Source organism: Protopterus annectens, chromosome 5.part0 (genome assembly GCF_019279795.1).
Source record: "Protopterus annectens isolate FY-2018-M chromosome 5.part0, PAN1.0, whole genome shotgun sequence".
In the NCBI taxonomy this organism is placed as follows: domain Eukaryota; kingdom Metazoa; phylum Chordata; order Ceratodontiformes; family Protopteridae; genus Protopterus; species Protopterus annectens.
The window spans coordinates 1136210984-1136232672 of NC_056735.1; the positions used below are offsets into that span (position 1 = coordinate 1136210984).

General features: G+C 42.6%; 1 protein-coding gene across 1 annotated transcript in view; it reads left to right on the top strand.

Annotated features, from left to right (window-relative positions):
* LOC122801555 (E3 SUMO-protein ligase RanBP2-like) overlaps nucleotides 1–21689 on the top strand; it is a 2328503-nt gene that overhangs the window by 1802500 nt on the left and 504314 nt on the right. The window contains exon 17 of the mRNA XM_044070992.1: nucleotides 16635–16828. Within this exon, the coding sequence (XP_043926927.1) occupies nucleotides 16635–16828 (194 nt within the window). The remainder of the gene's footprint in view (nucleotides 1–16634; nucleotides 16829–21689) is intronic.

Here is a 21689-nt window from a genome sequence, read left to right on the forward strand (position 1 = left end):
GTTATCCCTGCCAGGATAGCCCTCGGCTGGCCCGAATACCAGCGATTTATTATTTCTGCATCGGTTGCTGTCACTTCAGGACTGACGTCAGGTCATCAGTAGTCTAAAGTAAGGCAGCCAATGCCATTACATCAGTCTTTCTTGGCGAGGTGCCCAAAGCAGTTCGCATGAGTGCCGGTCGGCTGCTGTTTGAGTTTCGTCTTCCAAATTGAAGCTGAAGTCTTCTAAAGCCAAGTACCCTGTTGGGGATCCTTTTTTCTTGCTCTAACCAATGTTAGAAAAAGTTAAGAATTGTCTCACCTCTGGAAAGCAAATACCACACCAAGACTTTCATTCTTACTGCGTCACTTGCTTAGGCTCAGACCTCAACGTCCCTTGCTGTCGCTTTTTGCTTTAACTCCAGAACTGTACGTAGTTGGGCCCTTATTCTAGCTAGATATTTTCGCTTACAGTCCTCAAGTTCCGATATGGCTTTGGTAAGCTGTCCGGCAGATCATCTGAAAAAACATAAGGATAAAGACAGATACAGCCCACATAGGTCCAAACCTACTGACAACGCTACTGTTAAGCTAGTCGTCAGTTCTCTGGTCTTCAGTGAGGTGCTTTCGCAGCCCCTGATGCCAGTTTCTTTGGATTTGCAGGCCGCTACCGGGACCCTTTCGGAGTCTGGTATGCTGCAAAACTGTTCTTTGACTAAGGATCCTGCTGCTGTTTCTACCTTGGATGGGTCCGTAGCCGCTGCGCAGGCACCGGCTTCCGAGGAAGTACTTTGCACTACCAATTCTCGACACAAACTGACAACTTCTTTCGCATCTACTGTTCTTTCAAAAACTACTGACTTTCTAAGGCCCAGGGTACCAACCACACTCAAGAAACTGACGACCCAATCTCGGGCACCTGCTTCCTTGTCTCAGTCTCAAATGCTTAAAATGGCGGAAGACCTTATGCTGATAAGGGGAAGCCAAGCTACCCCTTCCAAAAGGAAAAGAGACCTGTCCCCAGTAGTTTTATCTGAACAGGAGTCCTGATGACTCTGATGCATCTGAATATGAAGATCTGCAACCCCTCTCTGCTTATGAGGATTCTGATGCAGAGGAATCCATTCCTTCAGCCTCTCCACCCAAGGACTTTTCTTTTGGGGAAACCCTTCAATACCATAAGGGAGCATTTCCAATGGAAATCTCAGTCTAAAAAGAGACTCAGAAAATTCTTAGATCTTCCTGAGCACAGACCCCTGGCCATTCCCCCAGTCCTGGATGTTGTGGACGATTTTTTCCTGGAATCCAGTTTGACTCCTGACACCCTCCCTCCTGCTCCCAGAAAACCTGACAGGTATTAGAGCCCCTGACGCTCACAAATTTCTTTTCAAAAACCTACTTCTGACCCTGATGTCATTTCTCAAGGGCCTAAAGGAATTGAAACAACCTCTGCTAAGAATCCTACCCCCTCAGATAGGGATTCCCAACCACTAGAAGATGGGGTAAAAAAGTATACACCTCTGCTACTCCTGCTATCAGAGCACTAAATTGTCAGTTCCATATGCTGAAATTTCAGCAACATACCATGGAACTCCTCAAACAAAAAGTGTCTTCCTTTCCTCCTTGTGCAGAATCTAAAGAGTTACAAGAGTTAATGCATTCTGCAAGTCAAGTAACTAAGCACACCTTACACTGTGGTTTTGATGTCCTAGAAGCTTCTTGCAGGGCAGCAGTCACCGGGTCTGTCCTTAGAAGGCATGCTTGGCTTAAGGAATAGCCCTTGCCAGACCATGTCAAATCTAAATTACTGGATGCACCCTTACACAAAGACAACTTATTTGGCACCAAGGCAGAGGTCGTCTTAAAAAAGATGGAAGAAAATGCTAAATCTGTGCAGACAGTTAAGGATTTCTTACAGGTTCAGCCATCCAGGATCAGCAGGCATTGCCCCTCCAAGCACTAGTCCTTTCCTGCCCCCACCAGGTCATTTCAGCCCAGACCCCGAGGAAGCAGACCCCCCCCCCCGATAGCAGCCACAGGGAATGCAGAGATCAAAGCAGTGGAGTTCCTCCACTTCAAAACCAGGGAGTTCAAAGCCACCCCCTCATGGTAAGAACTCACAATGACTCTCTTCCCCCACCCCTTCCCTCTGCCCACCTGCACTTGCCCCTAGGGGGAAATCTCTCCTTCTATGGAAGCACCTGGGTCACCATTACCAAAGACCACCGGGTCCTCAACATAGTGTCCCAGGGATACAAGTTTTCTTTCCACACTCTTCCAACCCTAAAAGGGTTCCTAGATCTACCACCAAACCAGTGGGCAGAGGCGAAAAAGAAAGTCTTTTCCCTGCTCTCTGAGGGCAATAGAGCACATTCCTGCAGAACAGATAGGCCAGGGTTTCTACTCCAGACTTTCTGGTACCCAGAAACTAGGGCACCAGGCACCCCATCCTCGATCTATCAATTCTAAACACCTTCCTGGTGATACCAAAATTCAAAATGCTCACCCTGCAGCAACTGCTACCCATGTTCTCCAAGAATGCTTGGCTAGCCACCCTAGACCTAAACGAGGCCTACCGCCACATTCCTATCAGGAAATCATACAGGAAATATCTAGGTTCCAGGGCAGGATCTCTGCACTTTCAGTTATCTGAGCTTCCTTTTGGCTTATCTACTGCTTCCAGAGTTTTCATAAAATGTCTGGCTCCCGACATTGCCTTTTGCAGAAAAAGGAATATCTAAATTTACCCATGCTTAGACTGCAGTAGTGGTGCTGCGGTAGCGTTGTTGCCTCACAGCAAGATGTTGTCCCGTTCGATTCTCAGCTAGAGCGTCTTCTGTGTGGAGGCATACGTGAATGGGCGTGCCTTCGGTGAAGGTTGTGTGTCAGGGCTGGTAACTCCGCATGTAAAAATCCACTACCAAACATTAGCGGACCGGAGTTCCGCTGTGGCGACCCTTAACTGGGATAAGCCGAAAGAAACAACAACAACCCATGCTTAGACTGCCCAGTTCAGGCAGACAGGAAAAGCTGCTCGAGCACCTGGCCTTTGTAAAGTCCCTACTGACCTCTCTAGGGTACACTATCAATGTAAAGAAATCCAAACTAGTACCCACCCAAAGGATTATATTCCTGGGAGCAAGCCTGGACACAGCATCCCAGATGACATTATTTACACCAGAATAGCAAACTTACCTGACAGCCTACTTCTCTCAACTAGCCACCAGACCCCAGTTATCTGCAAGAAAAATCCTGGTAGCTCTAGAGTTCATGGCATCTTGCATTCTACTCATTCCATTTGCCAGACTGCATATGAGGAAACTACAATGGTACCTAAAAAGCATTTGGTATCAACACTCTCAAGACCTAGAAACTCTACCAATGATACCTTGCCTAAGGAAAGATTTTCTTTGGTGGGCAACAGCATGCTGCCACAACAAGGGGCTACCTTTCTCACCACCCCCCACCGCCCAGACCCTTCACCACAGATGCATCAGACTATGCCTGGGGTGCACACCTGGACAGCAGGTGCATACACGGCCAATGAAGGCCACAGCAAATCCATCTACACAGCAACAAAAGAAAGATGTTAGCTGTCCACGCATTGACAGCTTTCAGGCCCCTTCTCTCCCCAGGGAATGTGGTATATCAACAAGCAGGGAGGGACTCACTCCTACCCTCTATGCAGGCTGGCCATGACCCTTTGGCGCTCAGCCTCTGCCATGCAACTCCACCTGTTAGCACAATTCCTGCCAGGTTCTCTAAACTCTCTGGCAGACCACTTAAGCAGAAATCTTCTGGACCCACATGTGACAGCTAGACCAGAGAGCCTTCACCCTAATAACTCAGAAATGGGGCACCGTAAAGGTTGACCTCTTTGCCTCCCACACCAAGCATCAGCTCAGCAAGTTCTGCACCAGGAAGCATCACTGCATGGCTTGGAAGGTGGATGCCCTATCCTTCCCCTGGGTCAGTCTGTTGGTCAATGCATTTCCCCACTACCTCTCATCACCAAGGTACTGCTCAAAATAAGGGAGGAAAAAACAAGGACAATTCTGATTGCTCCAGACTAGCCTCGCCAGCACTGGTACCCACTGCTGCGCAGCCTGTCCCCACTGCCACCGTGGCATCTCCCTTGGACCCCAACCCTCCTGACCCAGAGGGAAGGAGAATTCATGCATCCCCAATTGCAGACCCTCAGTTTGACAGCCTGGCTTTTATTCCCTGACCCCTCTGATCAGTCTGCCAACCTCAATAAACAGGTTCTAGATGTTATACGTGAGGCTAAGACTGCCTAGCACTAGAAAGTCTTATGCTGACAAACGGAATTTTTCTGCACCTGGATTCTGGCTAAGGGAGCTGATATGAGTTAGCCCTCCCTACCTCATCCTGGATTACCTAGCTCACCTGCTACACAGTGGTCTCTCCTTTTCCTCTTAAAATTCATGCCTCTGCTATCTTTGCTCATTTCCACACTGAGCACCCCCTTTTCTCACACCCTCTGATCAAACAGTTCCTAAGAGGGGCTAGCAACTTGAGGCCACCCAGAAGAGCACCTACCCCAGCTTGTGACCCAACCTTTGTGCTGGAAAAGCTCACCCTGCACCGACATCTTCAGCAGAGTTAAAATTTCTTTCCTGGAAGACAGCTTTTCTGCTCCCATCACTTCAACCAGAAGAGTTTCCGAGATACAAGCACTCATGGCTGTAGAGCCTTTCATCATCATCCATGCTGACAGGGTGTCCGTCAGGACTAACCCATTCTTCATGCCCAAAGTGGTGCCCAGTGTGGCTCTCAACCAATCCATTCATTTGCCCACCTTTTTCCCTAACCCACAGAACAAGGGGGAAAGGATCCTGCACTCTCTAGATGTGCACAGACAGCTCAGATTCCATTTAGACAAGACTAAATCATTCAGAAAGACTGATCAATTACTGTTCAGCTTTACTGCAGGGGCAGAGGGCAAAGTCCTCTCCAAACAATTTCCAAATGGATAACATACTGCATCCATTTCTGTTACAAGCAGCATGGAAAAACTCCCCCTAAGGGAGTCAGGGCTCTCTACCAGAGCAGCCTCCACCTCTGCAGTTTTCCTCAGAGGAGTCCCCACCAGGGACATCCTGGAGGCTGCCACCTGGACATGTGTTCACACTTTCACCAAGCATTACCACCTGCCTATCTTCTCCAAATCCAGGGCAAGCTTTGCCACTGCAGTCTTGCAGGGCATCCTAGCCAGTTCCTAGTCTCCTTGACTGCCTTCACCCTTTTCCTTAGCTTTGGGAATCAATCCAAATGTGATGGAACATGAAGAACATAGTATAGTTGTGTACACTTACCATTAATGTAGATGTTTGAGTGTATTCACTGTTGCAGTCCTGGTTTCCCTCCATCCATCCCCCTCCTCTCTCTCTCTCTCTTTACAAGGAACTTTTTGGTATTTACTTTCTACTGGTGGGGTTCTTCCACTATATCCTGGCTCCCACTTGGGGGCTCCTGACAGGGCAAGAAAAACTGATGTAATGGCATTGGCTGCCTTACGTTATACTGCTGATGACCTGACGTCAGTCCTGAAGCGACAGCATCCGATGCAGAAATACTAAGCCTCTGGTATTCGGGCCAGCCAGGGGCTACCCTAGCAGGGATAACCCAAATGTGATGACTGCAACAGTGAATACACTCGAACATCTACATTTATGGTAAGTATACACAACTGTACTTTTCTCTTTTATAGAAATTTCCATAACATTTCTGAAGTATATTTACTACTTGTGTAGAATCTGTGGGCATTTTTCTTGTCATATGCTTCCAAAGTCTGACTGCAACTCTTTTATACTTTGGGTTGCCCAAGTTGTGATAAAAGTTTACGCCTTGTAGAGTTGTCGTAAAAAGAAATTGCTTAACAGCAATCTCTCTGAACAAGTATATTGCCCAGATACTCCTTATTTTTTCCTTTAGCACTGAGTTTGCTTCTCTTAATCTGTGAGCTGCTGGTTCTGCTGTACTCTTCTTTGTCGTTCCCAATAATAATTCTAATTACTTTACAACATCTTTTACTTTCATTTCTTTTACTTTCATTTCTACTATGTTTTTAGAGTGATTTTCATTTCATTCCACTCGCTAGCTATCCCTTCCAGAGTAATTTCTATCTTCCCTAATAAATTTCAGATTGTACCTACTATCCAGTCCGCACCTTCCTAGTTAATTGTTAGAAAAAGGAGTTTATCATTTCATTTTTGTTTCATTACAGTGCATCAATTTTTACTGGTGCATAATCTAGTTATTGAGTGGATCTCAACATCTGTTAAACTAAATACACATGCTCTTGGAAATGTAGTACATTCATCATTCTCACTGCTGCAGAAGTCTTTGGCTATATATGGATTGTTTTTTGCCTGAGAGTACAGCAATCGGCCAGCTTCATGAAGCTCTGGTTCCTTCCCACACCTACTCTGACTGTTGATTGGCTACCTCTTGGAAGGAGATCTGTGTGTGTCTTTCGGCTTTTCCCAGTTAGGGGTCGCCACAGTGGACTAATGATTGGCAGAGTTTTACGTGCTGGCTTGCCAGGCCTAATGCACAACCTTCAACGAAGGAACGCCCATTCACGCATGTCGTCACACAGTAGACGCTCTAACTGAGAATCGAACGGGCAACGTCTAAGTGTGAGGTGACAAGCTACTGCAGCACCACCACCGCAGTCTTGGAAGGAGATCAGTGTGTAGACAATTTCAGTACTTGCTGCCCTGAGAGGAGCAGCAATTCGCTTCAAGCTTTATTTCTGACAGACAAGTCCTCATAGGGGATTCCTTCCACACAGAACTGTTATATATTTTATTTGCTGACTAAAAGCAGTATGCCCCCTGTGAGAAAACTGATATTTTACAGTTCTGGCAGTTTTCTTGTCAAGGACTGTGGTGTTTGGAACAGGACTTATTGTCAAATATTGGGGGCTAATTTTGTGGTAAATGTGCACTGCTTTTGAGAACTTTTATTTGTGTGTGAAGGTTTTAATGATCTGGAAGCCTATTTCTTAGATCAGGAATAGTATTTTAACTTGAATGCTTGTGTGCAGTTAGTGACAGTGGGGCTTTGAGTTCTGGCAGTTTGTGTATGTATGCATGCTTGTGTGCGTGTTTGTGTTTGTACGTGTACTGCTTTGGCTTTACTTTTAAAAGGGAGGCGACTCAGGAGAATGAACCAGTGATAAAGGTTGGTGCTTTACACTGATAAGAGTGGTGTATCATTTAGGGGTTGGGTAGCTAGTTTGGAATCCAGTAATCTTCATGTGTCTTGGGAATGGGAGTGAAGTTAGCAATTTCCTTTCCCCTCTTATGTTTTGCTTGATGAGAAGAGACCAAGTCTGTCTTGTTTGCAATTAATGATCTTCCATTTCAGTGTTGCAATATTCGTAACATTAGGAATCCCCTGCCTAGGGCAGCCCAACATCCTGCAAGTGTACCAGATCCTTAGGTTGCTTTAAGGTATGCCATACGTCACACATATGCTTCTTGCATATAGAGTAGGGCATAAAGGTAACATCCGGATGTACCATCTTCAGAACTACTTTGCTGCTAGTCCGAATGCCATCTCTTGATAGTCTGTCTGAATGCCTGTATTCTGTTGCTGGTTTCACCAAGCTGTTGCAGATAAGTGGCCCATTGGGGTTCCCTTTTTACTTGATTATTTGTTGCTTGTGAGGCTATGTGTCTTCCGAGAAGTGTAAATGCCAGTGTGGGCGACAGATTCCCCACAAAGACCACCACCAACCATGTCCTGAGGTGAGTGAATGCCCAGAGGTTTGCCTGGCTTTGTTGTCAGATTCCTCTGCAGCGACTGGGTTGGAGTCCTGTGGGCATCCGGCTTTAAGCACATCCATGGAGGCTTTGAAGCTGTCCATTTTGAAATTACAGGGGGAGCCATGGTTGATCATGTCCAAGGGGCTTAGTAGTGTTCCTCAGATTTTAGTCAGAGGAGAAGTCCATACTATTATTGAATGCTGTCCTGAGTCAGTACTTTCCAAGTTTAATAAGGCAGATGTCCTGTTGAAGAAGAAAAAGCTTAACATGTTTCTTCTGCCCCTAAGGATTCAAAGAGTGAGTGGCAGGCCTTCACTCAGGGTTTGTTTAGTGCTTTGATATTGATACCTCCTCAGGGTGTTTGTTCCAGCTCCTCCTTGGTCCTTTACTCCCCTTAAAAGACCCAGTGAACAGGATTCATCTGAGGAGTTGGATTCTGATGAGGAATCCCCTGCTTATTCTTCTCAAAGTCCTTTTCCTTTGGACTGTGGGTCACAGGAAGAGGAATCTCCCAGTCCTGATACTCCCTTTGAAGAGATTTGTTTTTGGGACACAATCTCCAGGATGATAGAGCTCTTTAAGATTGTGCTCAAATCACTGATGCTCATAAGAGTTACTTTGATTTGCTGCTGATAAAATCTTCTAAACCTTCTGCTGTTCCTCCTGTTTTTGTTGCTTTGTTGAATGCATTTTCCAGTGCCCCTAAAGCTCCAGATTCTCAGCCCCTTGCTCCCAAGAAACCTGATAGGTTTTATAGGGTGCAAATTTTTGTACATGTGTCCTGATGCTGCCCTTCAGTGGTGTCTGTATTCTCTGACAAGCCCCTCTCATTTGCTTCCTTTGCCCAAGTTACTGCCTTCTGCTAAAGACAAAAACCATCGAAAGGCTAGTTAAGAAGGTTTACACCTCAATTCCCTTGGCTTTTAGAACTGTTAATTATCAGACCCATATGTCCAGATATCTGTTGGCTGTCCTTTCCCAGGCTTGTCAGGTTATATGTGATCTTTCAGACTCAGAGTAAAACGTCTGTCCTTTCCTTGTTAGGGACTTCCAGGTGGCTTGTCATTCCGTCAAGTGTAGTTATGATGCAGCAGATGCTGCTTCTAGGGCTGCTGCTTTTGGGTCAGTGATGAGGAGGTATTCTCTGCTTAAGCCTTTGCCTGATATTAAGGCTAAGTTGTTGGATGCCCCTCTTGATAATAAACACTTGTTTGGTGAAGCTGATGTTTATTTAAGTCCCTTCAGGATAAGGGAAAGGCTTTACTGGAACTTCAAACGTGTTTGTCTCCTGTTCCTAAATTTCAGGGAAAACATCCCGGTAAGCCAGCCTGTTGTGGGTACAGGTGGGCTCTTTCTGCTAAGGTTACTCAGACTTCAGGCCTCAGAAGTCTTCCTTTCGAGATAAACCAGGTGCTATCAGAGTATCCTATTCCCAGCCACTTTCATCTGTCCCCCCCCCCTGTTTGGCTACAGATTACTCAGATTTCCTGGGTTCTGTCCTTTATTCGCCAGGGGTAATTCATGGTCTGGAGATCACTTCCCCCTTTTATGGGTATTCCTCAGCCCCCTTGGGAATAACTCTCCTTTTTCCTCAGAGATGGTTTGGGACCCTTTGACTCAGGGTACTGTTCAAGAGGTGCCTGTGTCCCAAAGGAAGAGAGGGTTTACTCCAGGAAGTTTCTAGTACCCAGGACAAGAGGGTGCTTAGAGACCAATTATAGACTTCTGTCATCTTAACAGTTTTCTGAAAGGGCCCATTTTTTGAATGCTGTCCGTCAGACTTTGTTCCCTCTTTTGCTTTCTCAGGCTTATATGGTGTCTCTGGATCTCGAGGATATTTATCTCCATATTCTGATGCATCCCCTTTTCAGGAAGGTTTTGTGTTCCTCTGTTGCTTCCTGACATTTTCAGTTCTCTGCTTTGCCCTTTGGCCTTTCTACTACCCCAAGGATATTCACCAAATGCCTCACTCCTGTGATTGCTTTTTTACAGGCTTCATGGAATCCAAGTATTTCCCTACTTGGGTGACCTGCTGTTTCAGGCATCCTGTGTAGCGATTCTGTTGCAAAATCTTCATTTTGCCATCTCTCTTCTTCAAAGCCTGGGGTTTGCTGTAAACTTGAAAAAGTTGTTTTCTCTGACTTTTTCTGAGGACCATGTTTTTCTGAGTTGCAGGATTTAGACAGTCCCTTTGCTGGCATCCCTGCCTCCTCCCAAGACCTTGACCCTCATCTCCTCCTTTCATACTCTTCCTTTGGCTTCCATTGCAGTCTGGGTTTAATGGCATCCGCCATCTCTATGCTCCATCTGGCCAAACTTCACATGAAGAAGTTTGTGTGGTTCCTTAAGTCAGTATGGCTTCAGCATGCTCATCCTGTTGATGTTGTAGTTCTCTTCTGCCTTGTCTCAAGAAGAAACCTCACTGGTGGATCCAGCAGTTGTCCTTAAATCCATGGATCTATTTCCATCCCTCTCAGGAGCTGTTCATACGCTTCAGACATGGGGTGGGGAGTAGCTTTTGGCTCCATAAAGGTGCAGGGGGTTTGATCTTCTCTTCTAACAGTTGGAGCATATCTTTGTAGAAGAGATGAGAGCCCGTCTGCTGGCTCTTCAGGCTTTTCTTCCTCTCTCCTCCCCAAGACCTCTCAAGGTGCTTGCAGACACCACAGTGATGTGGTAAGTAAAGAAACAGGAGGGAACAAGATATTTCTTACCAGGCACTCCTGGTATGGGATCTTGCTGTCCAGTATCAAGTGACTCTTCGGCCAGTTTACGTTCCCTCAGGTCAAAACATTCTGGCAGACACTGAGCAGATTTTTAACTCAATCCCACAAATGGATGCTTCACAGGGATATGTTTCTGGACATTGTTCACCAGTGGGATACTCCTCAAATAGATTAGTTGCCTCACCCCTGAACAGACAGCTTCCTCTTTTTTGTGCCAGAGTTCCAAGTCCTCTGGTGTGGGAAGGTGGATACCCTCTCTTTCTCTTGGAAGGGGAATGTTTCTTTATGCTTTCCCTCCCCTTCCCCTCTTTCCAAAAGTTCTGTTCGCCCTTCAACAGGACACCCCCAAAATCTTGTTGGTGACTCCCTTTTGGCTGAGATAGCATTGGTTCCCTCTTTTGCATTTAGTCAAGGCAGTCATCACAAGTTGCCCCACAGGGTGTGTCTACTCATCGAAGACAAGGGATCTGTCATCCATTCCCACCTGTCCACACTTCAGCTGACTCTGTGGGTGATAGGATTTTGATTCCACATAGACACTTCTTTTTTTTTTTTTTTTTTTTTAAGGACATGCTTAGGGTCCAGCAGGAGGCCAGGAAACCCAATACTAGGAAATCCTACTTGTGAAAATGGAAGAGGTTTTTCTCTTTGGTATCTTACTTGTAACCTGGATCCACTTTCTGTGGATGTTCCCTTTGCTTTCTGTTACCTGTTTAATTTGCTCAGTGCTGGGTTAGCTTATTCTGTTAGGGCCCACTTATCTGATGTCTGTGCTTGTCTGCCTTTATATCCTCCTTTAGCTTCTAGATTTGAAGGTAAACAATTCCTTAGTGGCGTACTTCATATTAGGCCTCCCAGGAAACCTGTTCCTCCTACCTGGGATTTTAATTTTGTTTTGGAGAAATTGACTCTGGCTCCTTTTGAGCATGTGTCTTCGGTTTCCTTGCAGCATTGCTCTTAAACTGTTCTTTTGTTAGCCCTTACTTTTGCCAGACTGATGTCCGAGCTTCAAGCCCTTATGACTTGACCTCCTTTTTTGGTGTTTCATGAGGACAGGGTGTCCTTCCGTACTAATCCTTTTATGCCCAAGGTGGTGAATGAGTTGTCCCTTAATCAGTCTATTCATTTGCCCACTTTTTTTCTTTCTCCACAGTCGGCTTGTGAGAAGGTGCTGCACCTTTTGGGTGTCCATAGGCAGCTTAGATTCTATTTGGATAAAGACTAAGGTTATTTGGAAATCTGATCAGTTCTTTGTTTCCTTTCATCCCAGGCCCTTGGGATTAGCTGTATCCAAGCAGACCATTTGTTGGATTTTTTTCATGGTAAGAGCCTTCCTTATTCTGTAAAGGCTCATTCTACTAGAGCTGTGGTTTCTTCTGGTGCTTTTTTCAAGGGTATACATATTGACTGTGTTCTTGAGGCAGCTCCCTGGACTTGTGTGCATACTTTTACCAAGCACTGCAAGTTGGATAGACTTTCCAGAGCTAGAGCTGGTTTTGCTAAGGCCATCCATGGCTTCCCAGAGAGCTCTGCTGGTCCTTCCTCCTCCCAAGTTTCTTCCTGAGCTTTGGCACTCTTCCTAATGTTATGAATACTACAACAGTGGAATGGAAGAAGATAGTACAGTTGTGTAAAATCTTACCACAGTGGTAATGTCCTTCTATTCACTGTTGCAGTATTCACTCCTTCCTTCCTCCCCTGGTCCATTTCTCTTCTGGATGTACTGGTTACCTCTTAGTTTTCCTTGGTCTGACATTCCCACTGGGGCTTTCAGTTCTCAGGATGGTATGTCAGGATGTCACCTTTATTCCCTGTGGTACAGGAAAAGCATACGTGTGACATACAGCATACCTTTTAGCAACCTAAGGCTTTGGTATACTGGCTGGATGTCGGGCTGCCCAAGAAAGGGGATCCCTAATTTTACAAATACTGCAACAGTGAAGAGAAAGGCATCTATAGTTATGGTCAGATTTTACACAACTGTACTGTCTATCTTCCCTGCAGCCCTCCTATTTCCCTTAACATTTTTCCACTTCCCCCTTCGGGGATAGAATAGGTCTCTTTAGTGTGAATTCTGCCTGCTGATCTGAACTAGTGTTTTATTCAGTACTCTAGGCCATGACTGCTTGTAATGCTCTGTAGGCCTTTTCTTGGCAGGATTAACCACTTCTGTCTGTTGGGTGTGAGATGCACTCTTTCCAGATGGCCTTTTTTGCCAGCAACCTTAGAGATGGAAAGTCATCTTAGGTGCTCCTTGCTGTTCAGTTTTCTTTCTGGTTCTGATGTGATTCTGTGGTGCCTTATCCAGCTGTGTTCCAGATTTTGATTCATCCTTGTCATGGGGCCCATCAGGACTGGTTCTCAATATTAGATGTAGCAGATATATTGCAGCTTTGTCAGGTAATATGCAAGGAAGGCTTTTCTAGATGGGTCAGTAGTACCTTCCCTCCCTCCCTCGTATATTGGTTGTATGTCCATCAGGCATGGGCTGCTGGTTTCCCTGTGTGCCACTTTTTATCAGTTGGGTTGCAAATCATGATTTTCGGGGGGGATGAAACTTCTGTAGTGGAAAAGAAGCAAACTGGTGAGTTTTAAGATGCAGACCAAAGGGTGAGAAGGTTGCATGCAATCTGTTCAGTAAAAACTACAAGAAAAATCTAGCCAAGCTGGAGTCTTCATTGTGTAATACCTTAACCCTCCTGTAGTGGAGGCCAATGGGATATATGCGCATCACCCCTTAAGGACATAGCTGTGTTTCAGCTATGTGGCTTTTGAATGCCCGTGACTTTTTAAATAGAGTTTTAAGAGCTTAATATGCTTTTGTAATCCTAGCATTGCTTGGCATTATGCATTGAGTGGTGTGCTTTCCTCCCCAGTTAAGGGAAGTTCGAGAAAAATGATATCCTTTGTAGAGAGTATAAAACTAGCAATAGGGAACATTAAGGAGAGTACTATTCACAGATCAGCTGAACCAGTAGTGTATTTGCTATTTTGTAAAAACTGTGTCAAATCTTCACCTTCATCATGATTTACTGGAAAATGATAATTAGTAGCATGGATATGGTACTGCTGGGTATAATATACTTGTAATATCATAACATGCTTATGTCACTGCATAATAAATTCAGGAAAAAGAGAGATTACTGATGGTAGAGGATAAACCCAAAAACTCAGCACCTAACCAAGAAGATACTCTTCGTATATCATTTGATATGGTAAGAGCTTGCCTTTTTATGCTGAATACACTCTCATAACTGCACTAGCCATATGTTGAGCAACGGAGTCTATTATTTGCTTAGACCCATTTCATGAAAGTGCACTTGAAGACCTTTGAGTATGTTTGAGCACTTGGTTAGCTGTGCATTGAGTTGTTACTTAAAAGTTTTACATTTGTATATCTTGAGCATTCTTTGCATACATGCAACAGAGTATTCCACCTAGGTGGAATATTCTGGCCCTTGTGTCGCTCTGCTTTTACCCTTTTCTTTGCTGTACCCCAAACATCTTCAAAACTCCTTTGATGAAAGAGCAATCACTTAATACCCTTTCTTTGAAGTTGTATTTTTTGACATCTGTTTTCTACTGTCCCATTCTCCGTTCTTAACTGTCCTTCCTGCTTATCCCAAAAACGCAGTTCATGCTTTCTGTTAGTCTAACTTTCTTTTTTGTGGTTATTGTAACTGGACATGTATGTGTTGCTTTACTATTGTTTTTGCAGTAGACACATTAAATCAGTTTTTCTGGAGTCTGCCCAGGCATTGCATGCTGTCGCTGTTCAGCACTGCTTTTTCTCATTACATTGGCTCCCTATTGAAATGTCAGCACTTACATTGCTGAGTGCTGACAAGCCAAGAAAAAAAGACCAAAAACAAGGATAAGAATGAATCTCTAAGATTGCTCGTCCTTAAAACTTCTTATATATATACCAATTCCAAGATTCTCATACCTCAGAGAAAATGCAGTATTCTGAGAAATGGCATCTCATACTTGGTATATGAAAGTCCAGTCTTTCAGCCATTGTATCCATATTTCGGGACTCTGTAGCAGGTCCTGACATTTCAGTTACCCATTACATTGCGTGATTCATCTTAAGGGTATTTGTAATCCCCCCATTGCCAAAACTTGTTTCCTTGTAGTGAGTAATCTTTAAGTATTAACTCCCAATTGTCTCCAGTATGCCCAGCTTGGTGGTCTGCTGCTGGTCTGCGTGGATATTGGCTATTCCGTCTTTGATTCCTGCACCAGTCTTGTCTTAATCATGAAAGCTGATCCTGTTGTCCCCGACATCAGTGTGTAACATTTTATCACTGATAATAAAGCTTCCAACACTAAATCCTGAAATATTCCACTGAATGCTATTTCTCCTGATGGTTTTGCTCTTTGTAACCACTATTTGCTGATGGCATTTTGTTTGGTTCTTCTGTATATTTTAATTTCCTTATCAAACATTTAAGCATAGAGTCAGAGGCCTTATGGGAATCCATATTCACTGTATCTACATAGTTCCTCCTAACCACTTTAGGTGATGGTCATGAATCAGAGCTGTGTGGTGTGGTGGGTTAATGCAGTGGGCTGTAGTTGAGAGGGGCCCAGGTTTGAAACTTGGCAGGTGTGTTCATTTGTGGGAGGTTGGTATAATAGTTAAAATGATTGCCTTATAGACACAAGGAACAGGGTTTGATTCTCATATGGGGTAAATGGATAAGCTTAAATGGCTGACAAGGGCAATTAGCCTAGGACCAGTTTATGAACTTGTAACTTAGTTTTAAAACCGGTTTTAATTGTCCTCTGATGTAATTAGCAGTTAAGAAGTATGTCTGCCTGTTGCACAGACGCTTTTCTGTAACGTTCACTAGGCTGAAAGTGAATGACTTATCTGTGTGGTTCCTTCTGAATCCACTACATTTATTTATACATATAGCTCTTAATATGTTTGCAGCTGCATTAGTATAGTTAAGCTGTATAACAACCAAAAAAATACGCAACCAGGCAATTAATCCAGGTAGAGTTACAAGGTAAAACAATACAAGAGAATAAAATTCCACAAGGAAACGATGAGGTCAAATGTAAAAACTTAATCACATGATCATTCTAATATTAAATTAACATGATCATTGTAAGTCTGACCATAAGTAATGAGGTACTGAAGCTAAGCCAATATTTTCTGAGAAACACATTATTAATGTAGTTTCAAACATCTAGACAAAGTAAATGTAGTTGTATGTTTACTTATAATAGGAACTTCAGAGCTGTTAAGAAATATTGGCCTTTAGTAACTCAAATCCCTGAATTTGAGAGTACATTGGATAGTGTACCATATTTTGGATATAAGAGGTGTTATAATTTAAACGATAAATTGTTATAGGGAACAACTGAAAATTACTAATGTACTGAGAAGTAATAAGAAAGGTACTTTTAAATGCAATAAATGTATATTTTGTTCCTATATATACACCAAGAAGTCTGTACAACATCCGGTGCTAGGTAACACTTTCATTTTGAATGCTTATGGGACTTCTGATACTAAAAATTTAGTTTATTTGGCTAAGTGTACAGCATGTGAAGCATATTATGTTGGCAAGACAAATCATAAATTAAAAGAATGAGTAAGTGATCATGTTTCAGAAATTAATAGGAAAATTTGTACTAATGCTCTTCATAAGCACATCGGTGAAACTAGTGATTCACATTATTTTAAGTTCATGATTTTGCAGGTCATTCACGAACAGTTAAGAGGAGGTGATTTGATCAATATGACCAAAAAATGAAGAACTTGAATGTGATTTTAAGGTTTAGAGCACATGTGGTACCAGGTTTAAATGGAACTTGCAATTAAACTGTATTAAAAGAATTGCATAATAAGATAAATTAAGTCTGTAGATTTAATTTTAATATTAGAATGATCATGTGATTTTAATTGTTTATAGATCACCTGATTTTTATTTTATTTAAACATAGATTGTGTTTAAATGGATTATGCCTGATGAAGCTAATTGCGAAAGTTTATATTAGCATTATTAAAAGTTTTTATGTTTGACCGCATTCTTTCCTGGTGGAAATTTATCTTTATTTATAGTTAATCTGTATATTGGTTTTATAAGATTTGTTTAACCATTCATGTTTGATCATTTTAGCTGTGGGAGCACAGAAATCTGAAACCGAATGTATTGTACTCTGGGAAAAGAGGCCAACACCAGAAGAGAAGGCAAAGGCTGACCATCTGAAACTTCCTCCTACGTTTTTCTGTGGTGTCTCTAGTGATGCTGAAGATGAAAAGGATTCTCAAGAAGACTTTGAGTCTGAAGTTAGGAAAGTTAAAGAAGCTCAGGTAAGTCAAGCTGTTAGCATTTCATGTAGATAGTGTTGCATTGTTTGTCTTTATAGTCTTGTAGGAATAATGATGTAATACAAAATTAGGATTTTATTCCTGAATGAAGAGTTATCTTATTACTAAATCTGAGAATCACTTTGCATTGTAAACTAATATAATTTTGAAGCCACTCTGCTGTGGGTTACTTTGGGATTTCCTCTTATGATGACCCCAGTCTGATAGACTTCTGAATGTTGTAGAGCTGTCATACACAGCCCCTTTATGCTCAATTTTTTCTGCAGCTTGCTCAGAACAAATCTGTGTTTTAAAGTAAATTCCAGAAAAGCTTGTGCACAGTGAGTGAATTATACAAAATGTATGTTCCTGTGATTGTCTGATTACAAGCCAGGGTCTGCAGTTGGCAGTGATCTACTTGTAAGAGATGCATTGTTAGAAATGCCATCTATGTTAGCCTTTTAGGTCAGCCAACCAGAAGGAAAAGGCAAGAAAAGCTTGAGGCTTTCATCATTGTAACCAGTATAGTGACTTTTGAAGCATGAATGGTGCCGAGAGAGGCAAGGTCGCCCACTGTATTATTGCAGGTCATTTTTCAACAAATGGCTAGAGGTAAGGGAAGAAGAGGTAAGATACTGGCCAAAGCATCCTCCTCTTTGTATCCAGCAATAAAATTACTTCTTACAGTTTGAGCCTCAAGGTTTACCTTGAGTAGCAAGAGATTGAACTTTTATCTGTTGTCAGTAGACAGAGAGAGGAGCAGGAGAGTTTAACTCCTAACAGCTATTATGGGATAATTCTCTGTGGTGAGGACACAAATCTTAGTCGTAATAGCAGCCAAAGGTTTACTGTATCTGACCATCTTATGCAGAGTGAGCCTTGGTTTCTCAGCCAAGGGTTATAGGTTCAACCACAGGGACCATGCATCCTAAATGTATCTGACAAATTTTAGGAACCTTAAGGTTATTTTAAGAGGTATATGTAGACTTAGAATTGTGTGTTTAAGAATATACAGGCTGCCTCTGTCCATTTGGACACGGATGCCAGACCAGGGGTAATTTTCCAATTCCCATCCTCTGAGACAAGGTGTAGATCAGTGTGTGTATATACCTTTAGAAGCCATTCAAGGGCTTGCCCTAGTGTATAAATACTGAGCACGTGCGAGGCTGACTGCCATTTTGTAGTAAGCAGTTGAGATGCAAGTATGTATGTTTGTAATGTCTGTCTGTTAACTAGTTTGCTTGTATTTGGTGATGTTGCTATCCATCCTAATGTGTTTCTATGTATTAAAGCATATAAATGAAAACCACAACCGCCTTATGTTTGTTAGAGATGAATGAGTGACATGGTGCCAGAAGTGACATGACTAAAAGGACATGGTATAAGAAACAGCATGTCTAAAGGGCAAGGAATCCGAACTGACATATCCAAGAGGCATGAACTCAAGACGGCTTGGGTAAAATAACTTAAGGTACTTGCTAGGAGCTGGTGGAATATACAGGAGTGGTTCATTCCTAAATGTGCAGACTTCGCAAATAGGTCAGAAACAAATTTCAGGTATTAAAACTTGCTCAGCACCCTTTCTTTTTTGCATAATATGAAATGAGGCATACAGAAAGTTTTAAATGATATTCACATAAACAGATATGTACGATATTGATAAAATATATACAGATTACTACAGAAAATGTTTGAAATAAAATCCGAATGGATAAAATGAATAAAATAAAGGGAAATTACCTCTTTTTTGCAAAGTATATGTATTTCGTATTAAGCAAAAATGTCTGAGAAATCAGAAGTGTATAAAGTGATCACATCTTTGTGCAGTGTAAAGCTATTTCGCAAAGTACAGTCATTACAGGGCATATTTTGCAGAATACAGCCATTACAAAACATATTTTGCTAAGTAAAGTATCTCGAAGGGTTTATTCTGCATTTGAATGTTACAAGCTCACAAAACTGTTCATACATAATTGCAAAACTGTACATAATATAAAGGCGATATTTTCAGTGCGTTTGTATATACTTTGTGGGTATGGGAGACTGATTTCGAAAACCCAGTGCACTTGTGTTTGACAGTAATATTGCTGAGCACTGGAGAGCATGTGAGCAAGAGTACAACATTTTCATAGAGGCTGCATTTTCAGATAAAGATGACCGTACAAAGGCATTTATTCTGCTTAATTTGGCTGGGTCAGAAGCCATAGAAAGGGAATGCTCATACGTTCATAGGTAGGTACTAGGCTATTGGCCCTAGGGCCTATATAAGCCTAGCCAAAAAGGTACTCTGGCTTTCGCCACCCAGGAAAATTATTTTCCTGTGCCACTGTTGAGCAGAGCTGCAGAAGTGATCCCCGGGGTGAATTTCCTATTTTCCATGCAATCATCAAGATTTTTCTTGAAGAGTGCTAATGAGGAGCTTTGTTTGATATAGATAGGTAGTTTGTTCCAGAGTGTGGGAAGTCCCTGGGACAGGAATCTATCCATCCAACATGTACTGTTTATTATGGTTAAAAGGTTTAGGTCCCTAGAGCATGTACCTCGGAGGGATTGGGATTTCTTTAAGTGGAGCATGTCCAACAGCTCTGGGTTTGACACAGCTTTGTATTTTAGGCAGAGATCGCCTCTGAGTAGGTGATATGCGACAGAGTAAAACTGGAGATTTTTGAGACGGTCTGCATAGAGCATCTGTTTGAGGCTGGTAATCCTCTTTGTGAGGTATATTTGCGGCCTTTCCAGTTGTTGTAGATGTCTTGAGGTACATACCAAAAGGGCATTGTATTCTATAATGGGTCTAATGAGTGACGAGTAGAGGGGGAACAATGACCTCTTTTTTTCCTGGATGAGAAACCTTTTGTGATGTGTGCTACATAGAAGGATTTCCTGACTACTGTAGCGATGTGATTATTAAAGGAGAGACTACTGTCCACCTGTGTCCCAAGGTCTCTTATCACACTTTCGGTGTTAGGTTTACTACCGCCTGTGTGGTAGTTCACTGGTACAGAGTTTTTACCAAAGGGGATGACAATGCACTTTTTGGTATTGTGCTTGAGGCCATGGCTTTGACACCAGGTATCTGTCTCAGTGAGGCCCTTTTGTAGGATGTCCACATCGTTAGGATTTTCGATTATGGCTCGTAGTTTGCAGTCATCTGCAAACTTCGTTAGCTAAAGAGCTTCTATGTTAGCCTGTACTTCAGAGAAGTAGATACCAAACAGGAGAGGACCCAGGACTGAACCTTGTGGTACTCCACTTGTCACTGGTCTGAAGTCGGATTTGGAGTCTGCTACTTTCACAGTCTGGGTTCTGTCAGTGAGCCAGTTGGCAACCCCAACTCATTTGTGTATGCACCTGCTATCTATAATGGAGAGGGGGAAAACCTTCATATTGTTGTACAGGCTGAATCAAGGGAAGACCAGAGTGCTTAAAATGTAAATTTAGAGAAATGTGTAACCCCCAGACAAATGTTACAATGGAGAGGCACTTTTGTTAAAACAAAAAAAAAATCAAAAACCTGGTGAAACTTCTGCAACATATAACTGACCTGAGAAATAAAGCTAATACGTGCAGATATGGAGATTTAAGGGATGAATTGATAAAGGACAAACGTGTGTGGGTGTGTGGTATAAAAGATGATGCTGTGAGAAAGATTTTGCTTTGTGACAGTGATTTAACTTTGAATAAGCCCATTGTGATTTGTCAGATATAAAAGCTCACAGAAAAGTACACAAATGTGCTTACAAATAAGCAGCTGTAGAAAACACAGTGATAAAGCTCATGTCGATAGTATGCAGTGCATGGTTAAAAGAAACAGGTCCAAGCACATGGCAGCTGTAACCCCTGCAGCACTCACTGGTAAACCCCAGAACGTACCAGCAAATTCCTGAGTTTGCACGTCTCAGTGAAACACAAGAGTGAGTCAGCAAACTCAAAGCATTGGCCCCAACCTAGTTTCATTGCTAGCTGTCGTAATTGTGGTGGTAGTCATGAATCTGAAAAGGAGAAATGCTTAGCTTTTTGTCAGCAATGTCACAAATGCAATAAATGGAATAATTTCAAAATATTTTGTAATTCAAAAGGCCCACATTCTTTTATTAAAAGGGAACATTTTAAGAAATGAGTTGATCAGTTAGAGAGTGGCAAGCCTACTCTTTATGTTGATGGCGTGTCAGTGCTTCATGAAACTGTCAATGCAGTAGATTTATGGGCAAAGAATGAAATATTTTGTATTGTCTGGATAAATGGCAAACCCACAGAGCTCAAAGCTGATACAGGTTCCAAGGGCAATGTTCTGTCAGCAGAAACATTTGCCACAGTATGTAAAGGTAAAAGGCTTGATTTGGCAAGGTGTGAGAAGCTTGTTGCTTATGGAGGTGAAGAAATTCAAACCAAAGGCTCAGTAGTGCTTTCATGTTACTCAGCTGAGAGAAACAACTTATTTTATGTGGTCAAGAGGCACATCCAGTCATTAAGACTCGGAGACACTTTGAAAATGGGACTGCTTTTATTTAATAAGGAAGTCCATCATGTTAGCTTAAAAGACCACTACTCTAATTTTGCGCAATACATTTTTTTCTCCCTATGCTGATCTTTTCAAAAGCAAACTGTGTAAATTCCAGTTGTGTGTACTCCATGAAGTTAGGCCCAGAGGTCAGTCCAGTTATCAGGCCAGCACATAAAGATCCAATAGCCATGCAGGACAGACAAAGCAGAGTTGGATAAAATGGTGCACCAAGGTATGATTTGTCCGGTCAAAACTCCAACTGAATGGGTATCTTCCATGGTGGTAGCTTACAAGAAAAGCTCAGATGACTGCCGAATATGTATTGACCCACGAGATTTGAACAAAATATCAGCCTTGATG